The 16,567-nt window shown below is 32.5% G+C and overlaps 1 protein-coding gene across 4 annotated transcripts in view; it reads right to left on the bottom strand.

The window, feature by feature from the left end:
* LOC106877195 (ATP-dependent RNA helicase DDX3Y) overlaps positions 1-16,567 on the bottom strand; it is a 45,319-nt gene that overhangs the window by 12,555 nt on the left and 16,197 nt on the right. Inside the window, exons 3-10 of one of the 4 annotated variants that reach the window (XM_089357832.1) lie at positions 13,120-13,263; positions 9,302-9,382; positions 6,335-6,464; positions 4,102-4,398; positions 2,605-2,704; positions 1,927-2,062; positions 1,740-1,813; positions 596-691 (exon numbers count right to left, since the gene is read on the bottom strand). In XM_089357832.1, coding sequence (XP_089213958.1) covers positions 596-691; positions 1,740-1,813; positions 1,927-2,062; positions 2,605-2,704; positions 4,102-4,398; positions 6,335-6,464; positions 9,302-9,382; positions 13,120-13,263 — 1,058 coding nt within the window. The remainder of the gene's footprint in view (positions 1-595; positions 692-1,739; positions 1,814-1,926; positions 2,063-2,604; positions 2,705-4,101; positions 4,399-6,334; positions 6,465-9,301; positions 9,383-13,119; positions 13,264-16,567) is intronic. The other 3 variants (XM_089357834.1, XM_089357833.1, XM_089357835.1) reach the window with 3 other exon arrangements.

Here is a 16,567-nt window from a genome sequence, read left to right on the forward strand (position 1 = left end):
CACCAAGTTAACTTTTGTATACTTCACACTTTAAGTAATGCCTTTGAATTTCTTTGCAAGCCTAAAATTTTGTAGAACAGTTTGTGCTTTTTTTTTTCCCATGAATCATTAAATTTTGATCAAATTTCTTAAAGTAACCTCTTAAAATGTACAAAGGCTACTAGATTTGCAATTAAGCTTTTAATAACAATGTCCTCTTGACTTATTCTAAGGTTAAGAAGCAACTCTCCAACAACCAAGTCAAAAATTGGTAACAATTACAAAGTTAATTTTGTGGTTGAGCAAAGCATCATCAGGTTAGATGATGCATAGCTCTGTGTTAACAAGTAGCAATCTAAAGTGCTAAAACCATGCTTCTAGATGCTTGTCAGTTGTTTCCTCCACAATACTAAACACTGAAGTTACATACTGGTTTTTATTGTGGAGGTTGAGTTCTTCAGTTTTAGATTTAATCTTTTCGTTACAATATCTGTTAAAATATAATACCATTGTTTCAAAGTTATTTTTTAATACATTTATTTCATCTTATTACTTAATATTAAAGCATCTTAAATAAAAAAGAATTGATCTCAAAACAATTTAATTAAAACCTTACCTTTCGAGATTCATCATAAATTTGTGAAACTAATTCACGTGTAGGAGCTAACACTAATGCAAGGGGATACTGCTTACGCCGTCCATAAGTTCGACTCTGAAAAATTAAGAGAAGCATATAGAAAATTAAATTTTAGAAATTAGTTCATATTCTCAGAGGTAGCATCTAGTCAATGAAATCAACTCACTCAAATTTATCAAAATGAACCAAATATATATATTACTGGTAATAATTAGACACAGAAGGCACCTTGAGCAAGTACCTTCTACTGTAGCCTCAGATCAATGCTTTGTTAGTAGAAGTGGCACACGGAAACTGTATAAAAGTCATTTGTGTGTGTGAATGTTTCTCTTGTGTCTAGGGACCATAGCAATGACAAATTACCTCAAGCTCTGTACTTGAGTGTAATAAAACTTTTTTTTAAAGCCTCCCTTAATTTTAAAACAGTTAAAGGTGAGCTGTAAAACAATGCTTCAGTGTGTATTCATTCCTCCAATACTTGCATGGTAAAATGGACAGAGAACTGCTTTTCATCAGCAATATAAAATGTGGAAGTCAATACAACCACTAATCACTATCTGATACAAGGTGGAGTGCAGATGAAGTTGGACTGCCATTAGGACCTTGGCCTGCAGCAGAAGGCCAGGCATTCCATGGTACAGGAGCACTGCAGAATTATACACAGAACAGATAGCAGGATTGCATTCCTGACGTAGAGATCCTGTGGTGGGGCTCTATTATTTCAGAGCTGAACTTTATTACCTCCACAGAAGGTGGGCAGCAAGCTCCAAAAGGCAGTTTTCTATGCTGAACTGCATCAGGAGATGAAGGGGCTGTGATGGCCAGAGGTTGCGACACATATGCTGAAGAGACATATAAAGAACTCTAGCATCTCCCCAGACACCTAGGAGAAGGCCCCATAGCATGATGAATGGCACCAATTGCTGAAGCTTGTAATTCCAGCCATTGAGGAGAAAGGGAGAACATGAAAGCCAAGTAGCTTCACCTGCTGCAGATCAAGAGCAGGCCTTGTAGCCCACATGCGAGCCTACCAGAGATGATTACTGAACAAGAACAGTCCAAGTTGACCTATGATGAACAGCCAATAAATCACTAGATTACAAATATAATAAACAATACTTACTGGCATATCAATAGGTCCTTGCTCATACAGAGCATTCAAAATGGGAACCAAGAAGGCAGCGGTTTTGCCAGAACCTAGAAAAAGAATTCAACAGTTAAAATGAAACAAAATTTATTTTAATTCAACAAAGTAATTTTGCTATTGTAAATGTTTCGTTCCTTCAAAAGTCATAGAAAAATAAAGTTACCTGTCTGAGCACAAGCCATCAAATCTCGATTGTTCATCACAATAGGTATTGCCCATTTTTGAACAGGGGTTGGTTTGGTGTAATTGCATAGAACCAAATTGTTCCTCAGAATTTCGCCCAGTTGACATTCGTTAAACTGAATAAAAACAAATATAATACATACATAAATTACAGGTACTTATTCTTTTTTTCAAAAACCTATACAGGATGGGTTGTTTTTTTTAATGTATATAAAATTGCAAAATTTTACATTCAATTGGCTCAGTACAATATATCGTAATTTCATAGTCATCGTTTAACATCTGCCTTCCATGCTGACCTGGATTGGATGGTTTGACAAGAGCAGACCAGGCAGAAGCCTGCTTATGTGTCTGTTTTTGCAGGGTTTTTACAACTAACACTAACCACCTAGCAGAGTGCACCAAGTGCTTTTTACATGGCACATATACAGAAAGGTTAGTTTTTACAGCTGGATGCTCTTCCAAATGCCAACCACTTCACAGTGTGGACTGGATGCTTTTTATGTGGCATCATCATATAAGAATTTCTTCAATTAGTAAAAAGGTTAAGCAATCAACCAACATCCACTAGTTTCCAGTCAACAACTAATACTATATATATACACACACACACACGAATTAATATTGGTAACTTGAAGAAACATAAGCTTATACTTACACTTTCACAACATTTTGGTAAGTCTTCACCTGTAGCCTCTACAGGTATATCTTCATATTTATCAAAGTTGATACCTGTATTACAGCTACCAAACAATTCACTGAAAAATAAACAAGCTAAACTTTAATTTGTGATTAATACAAACACATTCAAACTTGAGAATATTTGTTTCAACTTATGCTACCCCTTACCCACTGATATTCAATTGACCACTATTCCAAAACTTATAAATTTACTTTTAACAAAATTCACTCACTTTCTGCTGTTTTAAAAAGCCTTTCTATTAGAATGAAAAAAGCCACTGAAGTATCAGAAGACTGTTTTGAACTCAGAGGAATGTAAGCAAATACTGAGATCAAGCTACAAACTCCTCCAATCTAAGAGATAAAATGTAAAGTTTTATAAGTACAATCAAAATTATAACTGACAGTTTTATGTCTGAGTCCCACTCAGAAAACGGTAGTAGTGACAGAAATGAGGTTTTAGTTAGCAATAAGTGTTAGCCATTCTTAGAAATGTTGCCACACAACAGACTAAAATGAGTGATGAATCAAGACTCAATGAGGCCAGTTAGATGAATAGGAAATAAAAGTGGGAAAGGTTCAGGAATGGCTGTGTAATTAAGAGGCTTGTTTTCCATCCATGACGTCTTGGGCTTAGTCCCCCAGTGTGACAACTTGGACAAGTGTATTCTACTATAGTCTTGAGCCAACCAAAGCCTACGGGTGGATTGGGTAGGTGGAAACAAACAAGCCTGTGCATGTTTGTGCATACCATTGTCTTGACATCATACAATGATTGTCAAAAAGCACCATCATCATACAATATTGTTTTATGCTTGATGGTGAAACATTACCTTGCTTGGAAACAAGTGTATCCAACTCATGCAAGAATGAAAAATGGACAGTAAAATGATAAACGGAAGGATTAAGATCAAAAGTGTATTTTATGATCAACATTTTTCATTGACATTACATAACTTCATTGTCTATCTAATGAAAAACTTCACACCATGTTCCTACCTCAAAGAAACCTAGCAAAACTTGTATTAAGCTCTTCAAATTCTAATTACCAAAATATCTGATTCATTTATTATAACACATTGTAATAAGAAAAAAAATCAATGCTTTGATCTACTGTTACCAAAGCCACAGCTATTTCGCGAATATTTCAATTAACTCCCATTTTACATCTCATCCTCCAAGCTCACAGAGTGGGAGAGTCTTTCTGAGCCAGAATCTTACAGCCAGTTGTCTTTCCTGACACTAACCACTCTGAAGATGGGACTTTTCAGCCTGCTGCGTAAGCCTGTTTAGGGAGTGGAAAACTCAAGGGCTGTCTCAAGCTGCAAACACTAGCTGTCTACTACTAAATGTGTCTAATTACATATTTTCAGAAACAGGATAGTGGTCATTTTGTTCAGAAAACTAATTCTAGGAGAATATAATACAAAAATCTATGATCTATCAAAGCCAATAATTGTTACAAAACACTCACTATTCTAATTTTTCATTCTTTTGTAGAGGTACAGACCAATCTTCTTTTTTGCCATAATCATCATTTTTCCAGCGATTGTCACTTCTGTTATCCCAACGATTACCATTACCCCAGCTTCCACCACCACCACCACCACCTCCACCACCACCACCACCACCACCACCACCACCACCACGGTTGTCCTCACTACCTAAATTATCCCATCTACTTGGGAAAGGTCGTTGTTGTGGTGGTGGTGGTAAACTGCCTTGTCTGTCTTGTCTATTGCTACTCCAGCGGTTATCATTCATGGGAGCCCTGTAAAAAGAAAGAAATTTATAGCAAGAAACAGGAATTTAGGTCATTAAATGATATTCTATGAAATGTTAATTTAATTGAAAATTTTCAAAAACGTATAAATTCACTCACTATGAATCTTAAATTTTAAAACTATTTTGAACTGATTTATATTCTCTACATTAAACATTTCCTTTACAACAATAAAAAAAATATCATTAGCAATACAGACAATTTATGAACAGTTTAACAATTTTTGGACTTCCAATATATTTTACCTTATACTTCCACTGTAAATTATAACACTAAAAATATCTAACAAACTTCAATTTTGTTCAGTTGTCCAAACTCTTTGTCATCAAGTACAGAATAAATTCCATTTCAAATAATTTTAAAATAACATTTGTTCACAATTATGTACTGTTTCAAAATGGAATGATGTTTTATCAAAACGAGAGATTCATCAAAAAACCTTAACTTTAATATACTTTCCTAAATATACTTATTGTAGGTGCAGGAGTGGCTGTGTGGTAAGTAGCTTGCTTACCAACCACATGGTTCTGGGTTCAGTCCCACTGCGTGGCACCTTGGGCAGGTGTCTTCTACTATAGCCTCGGGCCAACCAAAGCCTTGTGAGTGGATTTGGTAGATGGAAACTGAAAGTAGCCCGTCGCGCGCGCGCGCGTGTCCCAACATCGCTTGACAACCGATGGTGGTGTGTTTACGTCTCTGTAACTTAACGGTTCGGCAAAAGAGGCCGATAGAATAAGTACTAGGCATCCAAAGAATAAGTCCCAGGGTCGATTTGCTCGACTAAAGGCGGTGCTCCAGCATGGCCAGTCAAATGAATGAAACAAGAGTAAAGAGAGTATGTTCTTTTATTTTTTACATACATACACATGTGTGTATATTATATATATATATATATATATATATATATATATATATATATATGTGTATATATATACACACACACACACACAGAGGCTATACTTAAGCATTTATCTCAGCTCATTACATTCCAGGTTCAAATTCTGCTGAATAATTTGCCCTTTCGGGATCAATAAACAGGTACAATTGAGCTCTGAGGTAGATTTAATTGGCTAATTTCCACTTCACAAACACACACCAAAAAAGAAAAACTACTGCCCTTGTTCCAAAATTTGAAACCAATAAGCCCTTTTTGTTTTGTTTTGTTTTTAACAATTCTAATACAAAAATATTAGAATATAAGTTTTAGCAACTTGATCCCAACTTTTGCAGATAGACCTTTGGACTATTTATGGAGATGTGACATTTTAAGGACATATGAAACCAGAGATAAAAACAACTTAATACTTATTAAAATGCAGAAGTCAAAATTACAGAAAAATATTTTATTCACTATAAAATTAAGTGTGGAACTTATTCCCATTACTATAGCAAGTTTTACATTCTTTGTATTGATACATTTTACTGCACTTTTTTCTCCAGTAGTATTTAGCTACATTTTAGAGCATAAAACTTTATACTGATCATAACCCAAAACAACTATATTGCTTTGATCGATACATTATTTAACAATTTCACCATCATCTCAACTGTCAGTTAAGCTGATTAAAGAGGATAAAGCAAACTATAAGTCGTCTTATAACAGCATCTTGTTAGTTAAAACCTTTGCCATCATTACCAGAATATTATCAATCAAGAGCTTTGTTAGCTTACAGGCTTTTTTTTTTTTAATGGTTATCTCACATTTCTTGCCAAAAGTTAATTATGCTTTCACAACAATCTCATTCAGAGTAATGAGTGTTTCAGAAAACCAAAAAATCTGATTTGTATCATAGAATGAAGGTGTTATCACAACAATTTCTGTGACTTTAACATGTAGAAAGCAACAGAATTCAGTATGGTTGTATCCTTCAAATTTCAACTTAAACATACCTATACAAAAAGATTATGAAAATGTTATACTCACCGGCCATTATAGCGGTATGCTGTTGGGCCACCACGCCTATTATCATAGCTGTAGCTATTAGCACCCCTGTTGCTTGGAGGGTAGTTAGTGTAGTATCGGTTAGCTTGAGGTGGGTAATTGCGGTCATAATCTAAGAGAAAAATTTCAATATAGGTAATTTTGAATTAGATATAAAAAAATTTCCACAAAAGTTTTACTACAAAATCTTTAGAAAGTTTAAAACTGCAGCTTAATACTTTATTTTAAAAATTCAAGAACATTTAAATTGTAATCTATTTTGGAACATAGAATTCACCTTACAAATAAAATAAATAAAAGCAGCATTTGCACACAAGAACACACCTTTGGAGAAGGAACATCTTGGAGCAGATATATTTGTATTTTAAGCTTAATATTCAACAAAAGAAGTTATGAAGAGAATCAACTTAATCTTAATTAAACCATTATGTCAATGCAGAAAACTATCACCTGTACCATTTCCTATATTTCATTTACAGGAAGAACAAAACTTTCTATCAGAAAAACCCAGCCTTGCATAAAATAGTATGACTTCGTGAGAAGTAACAGTATTATAAGCCAATATGGTTACAAACTTACCACCAGATGAAGAGTTATTATAACATACTAAAATAGAGAGGCAATCAAACAATTGCCAAACCATGACATATTTTAGTCAAACATTAACATTGTCAATATCAACTGTTTTGATAAATGGCCTAAATCTTATGTTCTGCAGCCAGCCATCAAAATAAAATATTCACAGAACCACATCACAACAGATTTGTGAATACAAAATATAAATGAAATTGCTGTTCCTCAAAGTAAATCAAAGTCTTGCGAATGTTAACTAAGTTTATTTCTGAACTTGAAATTTATTATACTGCTGAAATTTCTACATTAGAGATGCCAAATATACCTCAAGGTAACAGTCGCAAATTACAAATCAATAATTGCGCATAAGAATTGAACTACAATCTCAAAGAGAAACCAAACAAATATTTCATTTCCTACTTATAAAGAAAAACTTTTAAAGACTGCTCAATTACAAGTTTTAAAGTTTTGATTTACAAAAACAAAACATTTGTATACAATATTTATATTAAACTACGTCGTGTGGCATTATTTACATTGCACTGGCTCAACAGAAAACAAGAACATAATATCAAAATTCGAAGAAGTCACAGAGAAAATTAGTGAACACCATATAGATGCACAGAAATTGGAAGATGGGTTACAGAAATCATTTACTTTCAAGTAGATAAAAAAGCAGTATTGAGAACTTAAATGAGTTCTTATAATGTCTGTGTTGCACAAAACTAGATTGTGTTAGTTCCAATAAGTTCAAATAATTTTTTCTGAAATGTAACAATGTAGCAATAAAACATCAGGTTTCACAACTTGTGAGGGCAAAATGTAGTGAGCTAAATTATTCAACACCCAGTCGTTGATTTCTATTAAGATTACATTAAAGTGACTTCAAGAAGGTTTTTTTTTTTTTAAATATTTTCATTTTAAAACCTTAAATTACAATACATCATATCTTGAACTACTGTGTAACCTCAATATTAAACATTTATACCAAAAGGTGATTCTAGAAGAAATGCTACAAATTTATATACAAAATCAAAAAACTTGTAAGAAAATTAGGATTGCTGTAAATGTTCACTTAATATCTCCAACTCTATAAATTGCCACAGGAATTCTTTGAATAAATGGAATCTTTTGGGGCTATTTTTAACTCTCACAAACAAACCCCCAAATAAATATAAATAGGGAAAAAAAAACATCATTACTCATGCACCATATATACTAAAGATATCTACAAAAATAAAGCATGCAAAAAGAAAATGGTAGGACACAATTAAAAGAAAAAAAATGAATATTTAGGAAAATATTTATTCATGTGGTCTTTAACTACTACAGACCAAGTTATTAAAGAGAATAACTACCAAAACAAAATTGAATTTAGATAAATTTTCTTATAAATTAAATTTAAATACTGTTTTGTATTTAAAAGAATCCAATAATGCAAAACCAGACTTTCTGAAAGCAAAGTTTCTACGTCTGCAAAACATTAGTACTAAGAATGTGGAAGAGGAGCACATGAATTAGCTGTTTATTCCATTTAAAATAATTTGCAGGGGAAATTATTCAACTGCCCCCATCCATGTTCAAAATTGCCTCAAGCATTAATCTAATCAAACCCTCCTTTTGTGATAGCAGAATGTTCTGTGTAACAGTACAAAATATGAAATTATACACTTAAACTAAATTACTTCAAAACACAGATTGAGAATAAATTCATTTTTAACTTTTTCTATCACTATCTGTCAAACTTGAGAAACGATGCATAGCTATTTAATCTGAACATTTAAACAGTGCAGTCCAAATTAAAATCTAAAAATACTTCACTAAAAACACCCAGTTTTGAGCAGTCTTTCAAAGTTTTTATTTTCATTAAAAAGAAAAAAAATAAACTAAAAATTAAATTTCTAACACCAACAAATCCATTAAAAACACTAAGCACCTAGTCTAACAAGATTCTAATATTAATGAATCAGAAAAATGAAAACCTTTCTTACTTAAAAATGCTTTAAAAATGATAGTTTTCTGCGTGTAATGAAAAACTACTAGAACATGAAATATGCTCCACAGGTAATCTGAACAAGAATATGTATGAATCTATTAAGCAATAGCTTAATGTTAAGTTTATAGCTACTTGTAGAGAGCAAACTGGAAGTGAAAATAATGTAATATCTTTAACAGAAGCTATTAACTAACAGAAATAACTAGTTTATGTCCACTCCATGTGAACAATAAAACATGCCACAATTGGCAGAAATATACAGACGAATACACATACAACATGTGATTTCATTCAACAACATAAACATGCATTGCTTTTTTTTTTTCATTCAAAGACATTTGGTCAGCTGAAGCATACCCAAGGTCACTAAAACAACATACTTGGTTGGCCAAGTCCTTGGGCTGGTAAGCCACCAATATAAGCACTTCGTTGAGCAGCCCCATATGCTCCCAAGAAGTTATCTACAGTGGGAAATAAACATATATTACTTATTTGCATTTAAACAGTACCCTAAAATTACAGGGTACCTCGTTTCAATAGTAATTTTTAAAATATTTACTTTATGCAAATTTTAGGGCATGACAATTTTCTTTTATCAATATACAGATTTCAAAGAGATCAAATGCATTTATTTAGTTTGCAATATTAAAAGACAAATCATACTTGAGATCAGAGTTGTTGAAATGGTCAATAGAAACTTGAAATTAATTGCATTAAATAAAAACAAAATGCTGCATAATTAATTATTTAAATTTCTGAAATTCAGGAAACAAATGTTCACTAATTTAGTTCTTAATTTTATATAAACAGTACAGCTTAAAATCCAAAAGCACACTATTTACATCACAACATTCAAATTTTAATTTAAATTTGTAATGACTAAATTTTTTTATTATCACAAAAAAAAGTGAATTGTTTTAAAATAGGAGACTTCAACTGGAGAGTCAGATAATTATCCATATTCTCAACATCCAGTCATACTTCAAATATACTTCATTGGCTATGTGGTATCACCCGATATTTACTTGTTTAATATCACTCTATCAGAAGGAAGTTAGCAAATCTGTGTCAATATTAATAAAATTTGCTTACAATTAGAAGTTTTAGATATAAAAATTTTGGGTAGGGAGAATTCTGACAAATATGATTTATTATTGCATCAAAAATGTGAAATACAAAATATAGTTTAAAATATTTAAACACAAGAACACTAATGCATTTCAGCACACTATATATACAAAAGGAATTTACAAATTGGATTCCAACTTATAAAACATGACCATCTGCTCAAATAAAGAAGTTTCCATTTCAACCAACTAAATTTTTAACTAATACAATTCATACAAAAGGCTGGTTAGGAAATTTAAAAGCAACCAAATCCAGTCATTTATAGCTGGCTGCATTTGAGAATGAAATAAAATCTAAGCTTTTTAATAATTTTACTGACAAAGACATTTCATTACAGAAATGTACATTAAGTTGTTTCATTTTTATGAAACAATGAAGCATGAATTATGCAATACCCACCAGTTCCACTAAATTAAAAATGTGGAGCAAGATCATCCAAGGGAAAAAACAGCTTTATATGAAAAGCATTTGATTTACCATAAATGAGATGCAGAGAGAGAGAGAAAGAAAGAGAGAAAGAGAGAGAAAGAGAGAGAAAGAGAGAGAAAGAGAGAGAAAGAGAGAGAAAGAGAGAGAAAGAGAGAGAAAGAGAGAGAAAGAGAGAGAAAGAGAGAGAAAGAGAGAAAAAGAGAGAAAAAGAGAGAGAAAGAGAGAGAAAGAGAGAGAAAGAGAGAATGTGTGTGTGTGTGTGTGTGTGTGTGTGTGTGTGTGTGTGTGTGTGTGTGTGTGTGTGTGTGTGTGTGTGTGTGTGTGTGTGTGTGTGTGTGTGTGTGTGTGTGTGTGTGTGTGTGTGTGTGTGTGTGTGTGTGTGTGTGTGAACTTCATTTTTAAATGAACATTTAGGACTGTCTATAGGCATAAACAAACTACAAAATATAAACACTAAAACCTTTCCAAGAAAAATTTAAATGTATGCTATTTATTTAAGTCCTACTTGTTCACAAAAATTTGGTTTGGGCCACTTAGGATGGAGAACTCAAAGTGCTAGTCTAAGTGTCAAGGTTTCATTAAAAACAATGAGTCCCAAATTATATTTTGTTTTTGTCTAGAAGGTGGCACGATTGGGTGACAGCAAGAAAATAATGATAGTGGTGGTGGTGATGGGGTGGGAGAGACATAATGAGAGTGATGATGGTGGTGTGACCACAGCAGTGGAGGGAACCAGTAGAGTTTGGGCCGTAGTGGGTGGCTACAATGATGGAGAGGGGACAATGCTGCATGTAGAAATTTTAGTAATACGACCTTGATTTTTAGACATTTTATTGCTCCCACCTCCTAGCTTGAGAAAATTCCAACATCAACACATTTGTTGTCCCACCTTTATTGCCAACAACTTGCTACCATAAATGCATCATCACTTCACCACCGCAACTTCTGTACAATCTACACCTCACAACCAAAACCCCATCTTTATCATCTTAGAAATTACAAAACCAACCTCCATCATCAACACCACCACCACCATGCACTAATATAATTCCATTGCCACCACCACATACCACTCCTTTTTCAGGAGTACCACCTTTATCACTTATTACCCGTCATCCCACCTACCATCTTGCTCCTATCAATCCAGTTGTCTTTCTGTCCATCTGTTTCTTTCTACATGCAACACTTCTGTATGTTATTAGCAACTAATCTAATCACCACTTTACCCTGCTAGCAACTAATCTCTGATGAGTCTTCAGATGAAACAAAATGTATTTTGTTGGACTCATTGTTTTCAATATAAGTTTACATGCATAATGAACATATTTAATAAACATATTTAGATTTGCTATGTAAACAAGGCTCTTTCCGAAGAACAAACCAAGAAAAAGCTCAATTATACAAGTTTCATCTGGTTTTTTTGTTGCTAATTTGTCAAGAGTATCTATTCCATTCCACTCTACAGAAAAATAAAGCAGATTACAGATACTTATCAAAAAAGCTATGAGTAACCTCTTTCAATGCTACCAAACTGCTCTCCTCAAGGTTGCGCAGGTGCAGGGGCACATAACGCTCTTTAGATGCTGTAGGAGCAGGAGGAGGAGGAGAACCTATAAAAATAAATTTATAAGTTTCCATTAACTGGGCATTCTTAAAAGGAATGGGGATATAAACTGTTGAAGTAAAACAGAATATCACAACTATGCTCAAATAATTAGTCAAAAATCAATTCTGAAAAATCTGAATAAATTTCAAAAATATTAAATATCTTTAATCTGTCTTTAGAAAAAAAGTGAACAGTATTGACTTTAAAAATTTATCTTTGAAAGGTATTAACTGTTATGAAAAGAAAAGTCATTTTTAAAGCTCATTTTCAATTTATCGACAAAATTAAAACTTCCATAATGAAGAGTTTAGAGGAAAAAAAAATTATTTAATTCAAAATAAACAGTTCAAGGAAGTGTTTATGCCAACTAGAGACAGCACGTGTGAATATGCAAATAATTGGCAAATGTTACTCAGAGCATTTTTGATTAACTTGTTGGCTTCTTTACCTCTATCTTTCTCTCAAGCAGAACAGATGAGACACTTTTGACTTGATAGATCAGTAAAATATAAAACAAGTCTAGCCAAGCCATTCTCTAGTCCATTTTGCAGAGAGAGCCCTGTGGTTTAAACCACAGGATGTTTGTACAAGATCAAATACATGTTTGTTTAACATAAAACATGTAAATTTATTTACATGTTTCTCCACATGTAAATAATGAAGCCACACACAGACGTGTGTATATATATATAAGCATATTTTTAAGTCGAGAATGATTTTATATATACTTACAGTGTGGAAAAACAATTACACTTTTAAATATGAAAATCATCAGAAAAACAAAGTCTCTTTAAAATTATCAATTTTATAATTAAAGAAACAAAAATGCTGAAAGGAAAAAAACAAAGCTTTTAAACTTTACACATTACAAATACTTCATGAAAGCATTTTTTTTGTTCTTTTTTTAATGATCGAGACTGAAGAGTGAAATATGATGCTGCCCCCTTTATCATCTGGGATTCCACAAATGAAAATTATCTAGAGATATGAAAATCTGCCCCCAAAATTGCAATAACTAAAAAGTGATCCACCCACCTCTATTTCTCCGGTCATCACCAGGTGGAATCAAATCTCTTTCAAGGCTATCATGAACAGATAAACTTCTCTCCTCATGGTTGCGCAGGTGCGGGGGCACATAACGCTCTTTAGATGCTGAAGGAGCAGGAGGAGGAGGAGAACCTATAAAAACAAATTTATAAGTATTCCATTAAATTGGGCATTCTTAAAAAGAATGGAAAAATAAACTGTTGAAGCCAAACAGAAAACAACAGAATATCACAGAACTAAGTCAATGCTTAACTAACACTGAAAGATTCGATCTACTCTCAACAGTGTTGAAATATCTTTAGCCTGTCTTTTTAAAAAAAAAAGTAAACATTAGCATTAACTTAAAAATGTATATCTTTGAAAGGTATCATCAACTGTTATATAAAAAATGTCATTTTAGAACTGCTTTAAGTATCTATAGTAAAGTTTTAATTTTCATAGTGAAAATGAACTTAAGTGAAAAGAAAATTACACCTGAATGATTCCAATAATTAGTTCAATGAAGTGTTTATGCCAGCTGTTGCTTCAGATAGCGAAAATGCTGAACAATGGTTAAATTACACAAATTTAATGCCTGTAAAATCTAATTTAACCTATGTTAGGAATTTTAATTAAGTTCTTACATCATATTCACGCAAAATATTTGAAACCATCTCAAAACACTGAAGTATAGTCATGTTGATGGACATTCATTCATAGAGACATTTCCAGGGTTTTTGATATCGGTTAGTTTAACACCTCTTAAAAGTAGCACACGGAAGAACTTTTTCTCTCTTTGTGAGAGAACTATAATACACTTTCTAAAAACATAATGCACTGAAGTATTTCTAAACCAAACATTCAAAATATTGATATCCTTTTTCGCCTTTTTTTTTTTTCTTTTTTCTTCACACTTTGTAGTTTACCACCAATATTCCCACTACATAAATATACAAGTTTCTGCCAGAAAATCTTTTCTGGCTTTTATCTGAATAGAAAGGGAGAATGACCAATATGATAAAGAGAGTAATTGTGAGAATATTTAGCAGCAGGTGGAAAACCAGTCCAACAGCAAGCAACAAAACTTCACTCTAGACAGTCCATTATTAATTAATAAATTAAAACTTCATTAGAGAAAGTCCTTTCAAATTTTGAAAAGGAAACAACTGTTCCAGAGATAAGGTCATGTTCAGTTGTTTAAATCCCTTTGAGAAATCTTCCATTAAATCACAGCAAACATTTTATCTTAATACCTAAATAAAAAAAAGCAAATACATAATTTTTCAATGTTATAATGCAAAATTCATTTAGAATAAACAGTATACTTTACCCAAAAGAATGCTTCAAATGAAATTTTTTACTGTTAACATATTCTTTTTCCTATGTTTGACTAAAGGAGGAAAGAGTTTGTTCAGCTCTAAAACAACTGACAGTAAGAGTTACTAAGCAAGATTAGTATTGCTAATGTTCAGCTTTGAAGTATAAAATTTAATATCTGAAGGAAACTGGAATAAATGTGGTATTGTTTTCAGCAAGAAATTTGAAATTTAAAGAGCAGAACTGACAGGCAGAAGAAAGACAACTGTAATGGTGGAGGCAACAAATTGGCAACTTGAGAGCAGATACTACTACTACTACTACTACTACTACTACAATAACAGTGAAAATGTTGAATTGTATGGCTTCAATCATGCATGTGTATGTATATATACACACACAAACCCACACCCATACATTTTAGGTAAATTTGTATTTTTAAAACGAACAGTTTCTAGTCCTAAAAATTCAAAGAATGCAGAAAAGCTTGAATGAAAATGTTGGTGATGCAATGATACTTAAATATAATATACATGGTTATTTGTAAATGAATAATCAAGTAAAGAAATCCTGTAAATGTTTTTTCCTATAGAGGTATAAATGTAAAATATTGCAAAAGAATTATTTCTAACATCTCCATTCATGAAAGATGTACAAAGTTAAAAGTCAATGAGAAGGTTGCCGAAAGTCTAAGAATTTAAGAGGAGCAAATGATGTAGAATTGTGCATTAAGAGAATTAAATAGATCAACTTAAGAGCAAGTATAAGGATGTCACTGATATCTAACCAGAGAGAAAAAAAAAACATCCACATTAACCTAAAACGGGAGTAGAAACATCTAAGATCCATTTTTCCAAGTTTGCATAGGTCAGAGTTTGAGGCAAATTTCCAACAGCTGGATGTTTTCAAACGATGATTTCCCTGGGGCCAGACATGTTCTCACAGCATATTAGCAATGAATGATACTGCTTGTATGACAGTGACAACTATTACAAGATATCAAGACTAGGAGACTGGACTGACACCCACGCAAGACAAGCTTCTTTCAGTTTCTGTCTACCAAATCTACTCATAAGACTTTGGTGGACCCAGGGTTATACTAAAAGACAATTGCTCAAGAATCTTAAAAGTAAAATTGATCATTAAAATCAGAAAAATTTTAAATAAAAGTATTTGCCCATTGTAAAATGACCTAAATTAATAACGGTTTTTCCAAATCAAGTGACAGCAAAAAAACATTCTTAATATAAATTCCATGAAACTATCAACATAACATTGACCTTAAGAGCCAGAAAAACTAAGATGGCTTTAAAAATTACAAGTAACTGTTTGTAATACAAACCCTGGATTTAAAATAATTATACCAATTACAAAAGAACTTATAAATAGTCATGCTACATGACCCATTCATTAATCTAACTTGCCCCCTAAGCCTATGGAAAAGAAACCTATTGATTCTACAATGAAAAAGGCAACCCTTTTTACCATAAAGTAGCATATATATTAAGACTAGATATTTTAAATAAAATTGCACCTTTTCACTGCTACAATTGCCTTCATTGCTTTTTTTATTATTTCATTATTTTTAACACAGTTATCTAGAGCACTGGCACAGATGTTACATTTATAAAAGTATGCTTACAGGAATCATTAGGTCAAAAACAGGGTAAAGAATAATAATGACACCATTGCACATTGGTGTCTTGTTACTGTAGTCAATCTGACTAAATAGTGTCAAATTAATATGATAATATCCAAGTATGCAGAGCTCAGGAGATGTACTGCTAACCAATGAAAAGGAAACTGTAATAATTATAAAAGCATGACCTCTATATTTAATATCTTGATTTTAATTTACACTGAATCAATTTTATCACATCAATGGAATTCTGGAAAAACAAAAGCAATCAGGTAGCATTTTTTGAGTTCTTTAAGCATCAAGCTGGACAACTGAAAATGCAGATGAATCTAGAACCAAAATTTAGTCCTTGCACATATAAAGCCACTGTTGAAATTGTCACTGGTTGACAATTTCTGCATCAGTTGTTTGCTCATTGGACATAATCAGCTTGCTTTCAACGTATTGGATCCACTGGCTGAAGCCAGCTAAAATCATCTTTAAAATCAGAAAATAAATTTA

This window comes from Octopus bimaculoides, chromosome 9 (genome assembly GCF_046866305.1).
Source record: "Octopus bimaculoides isolate indiv1 chromosome 9, ASM4686630v1, whole genome shotgun sequence".
NCBI lineage: Eukaryota > Metazoa > Mollusca > Cephalopoda > Octopoda > Octopodidae > Octopus > Octopus bimaculoides.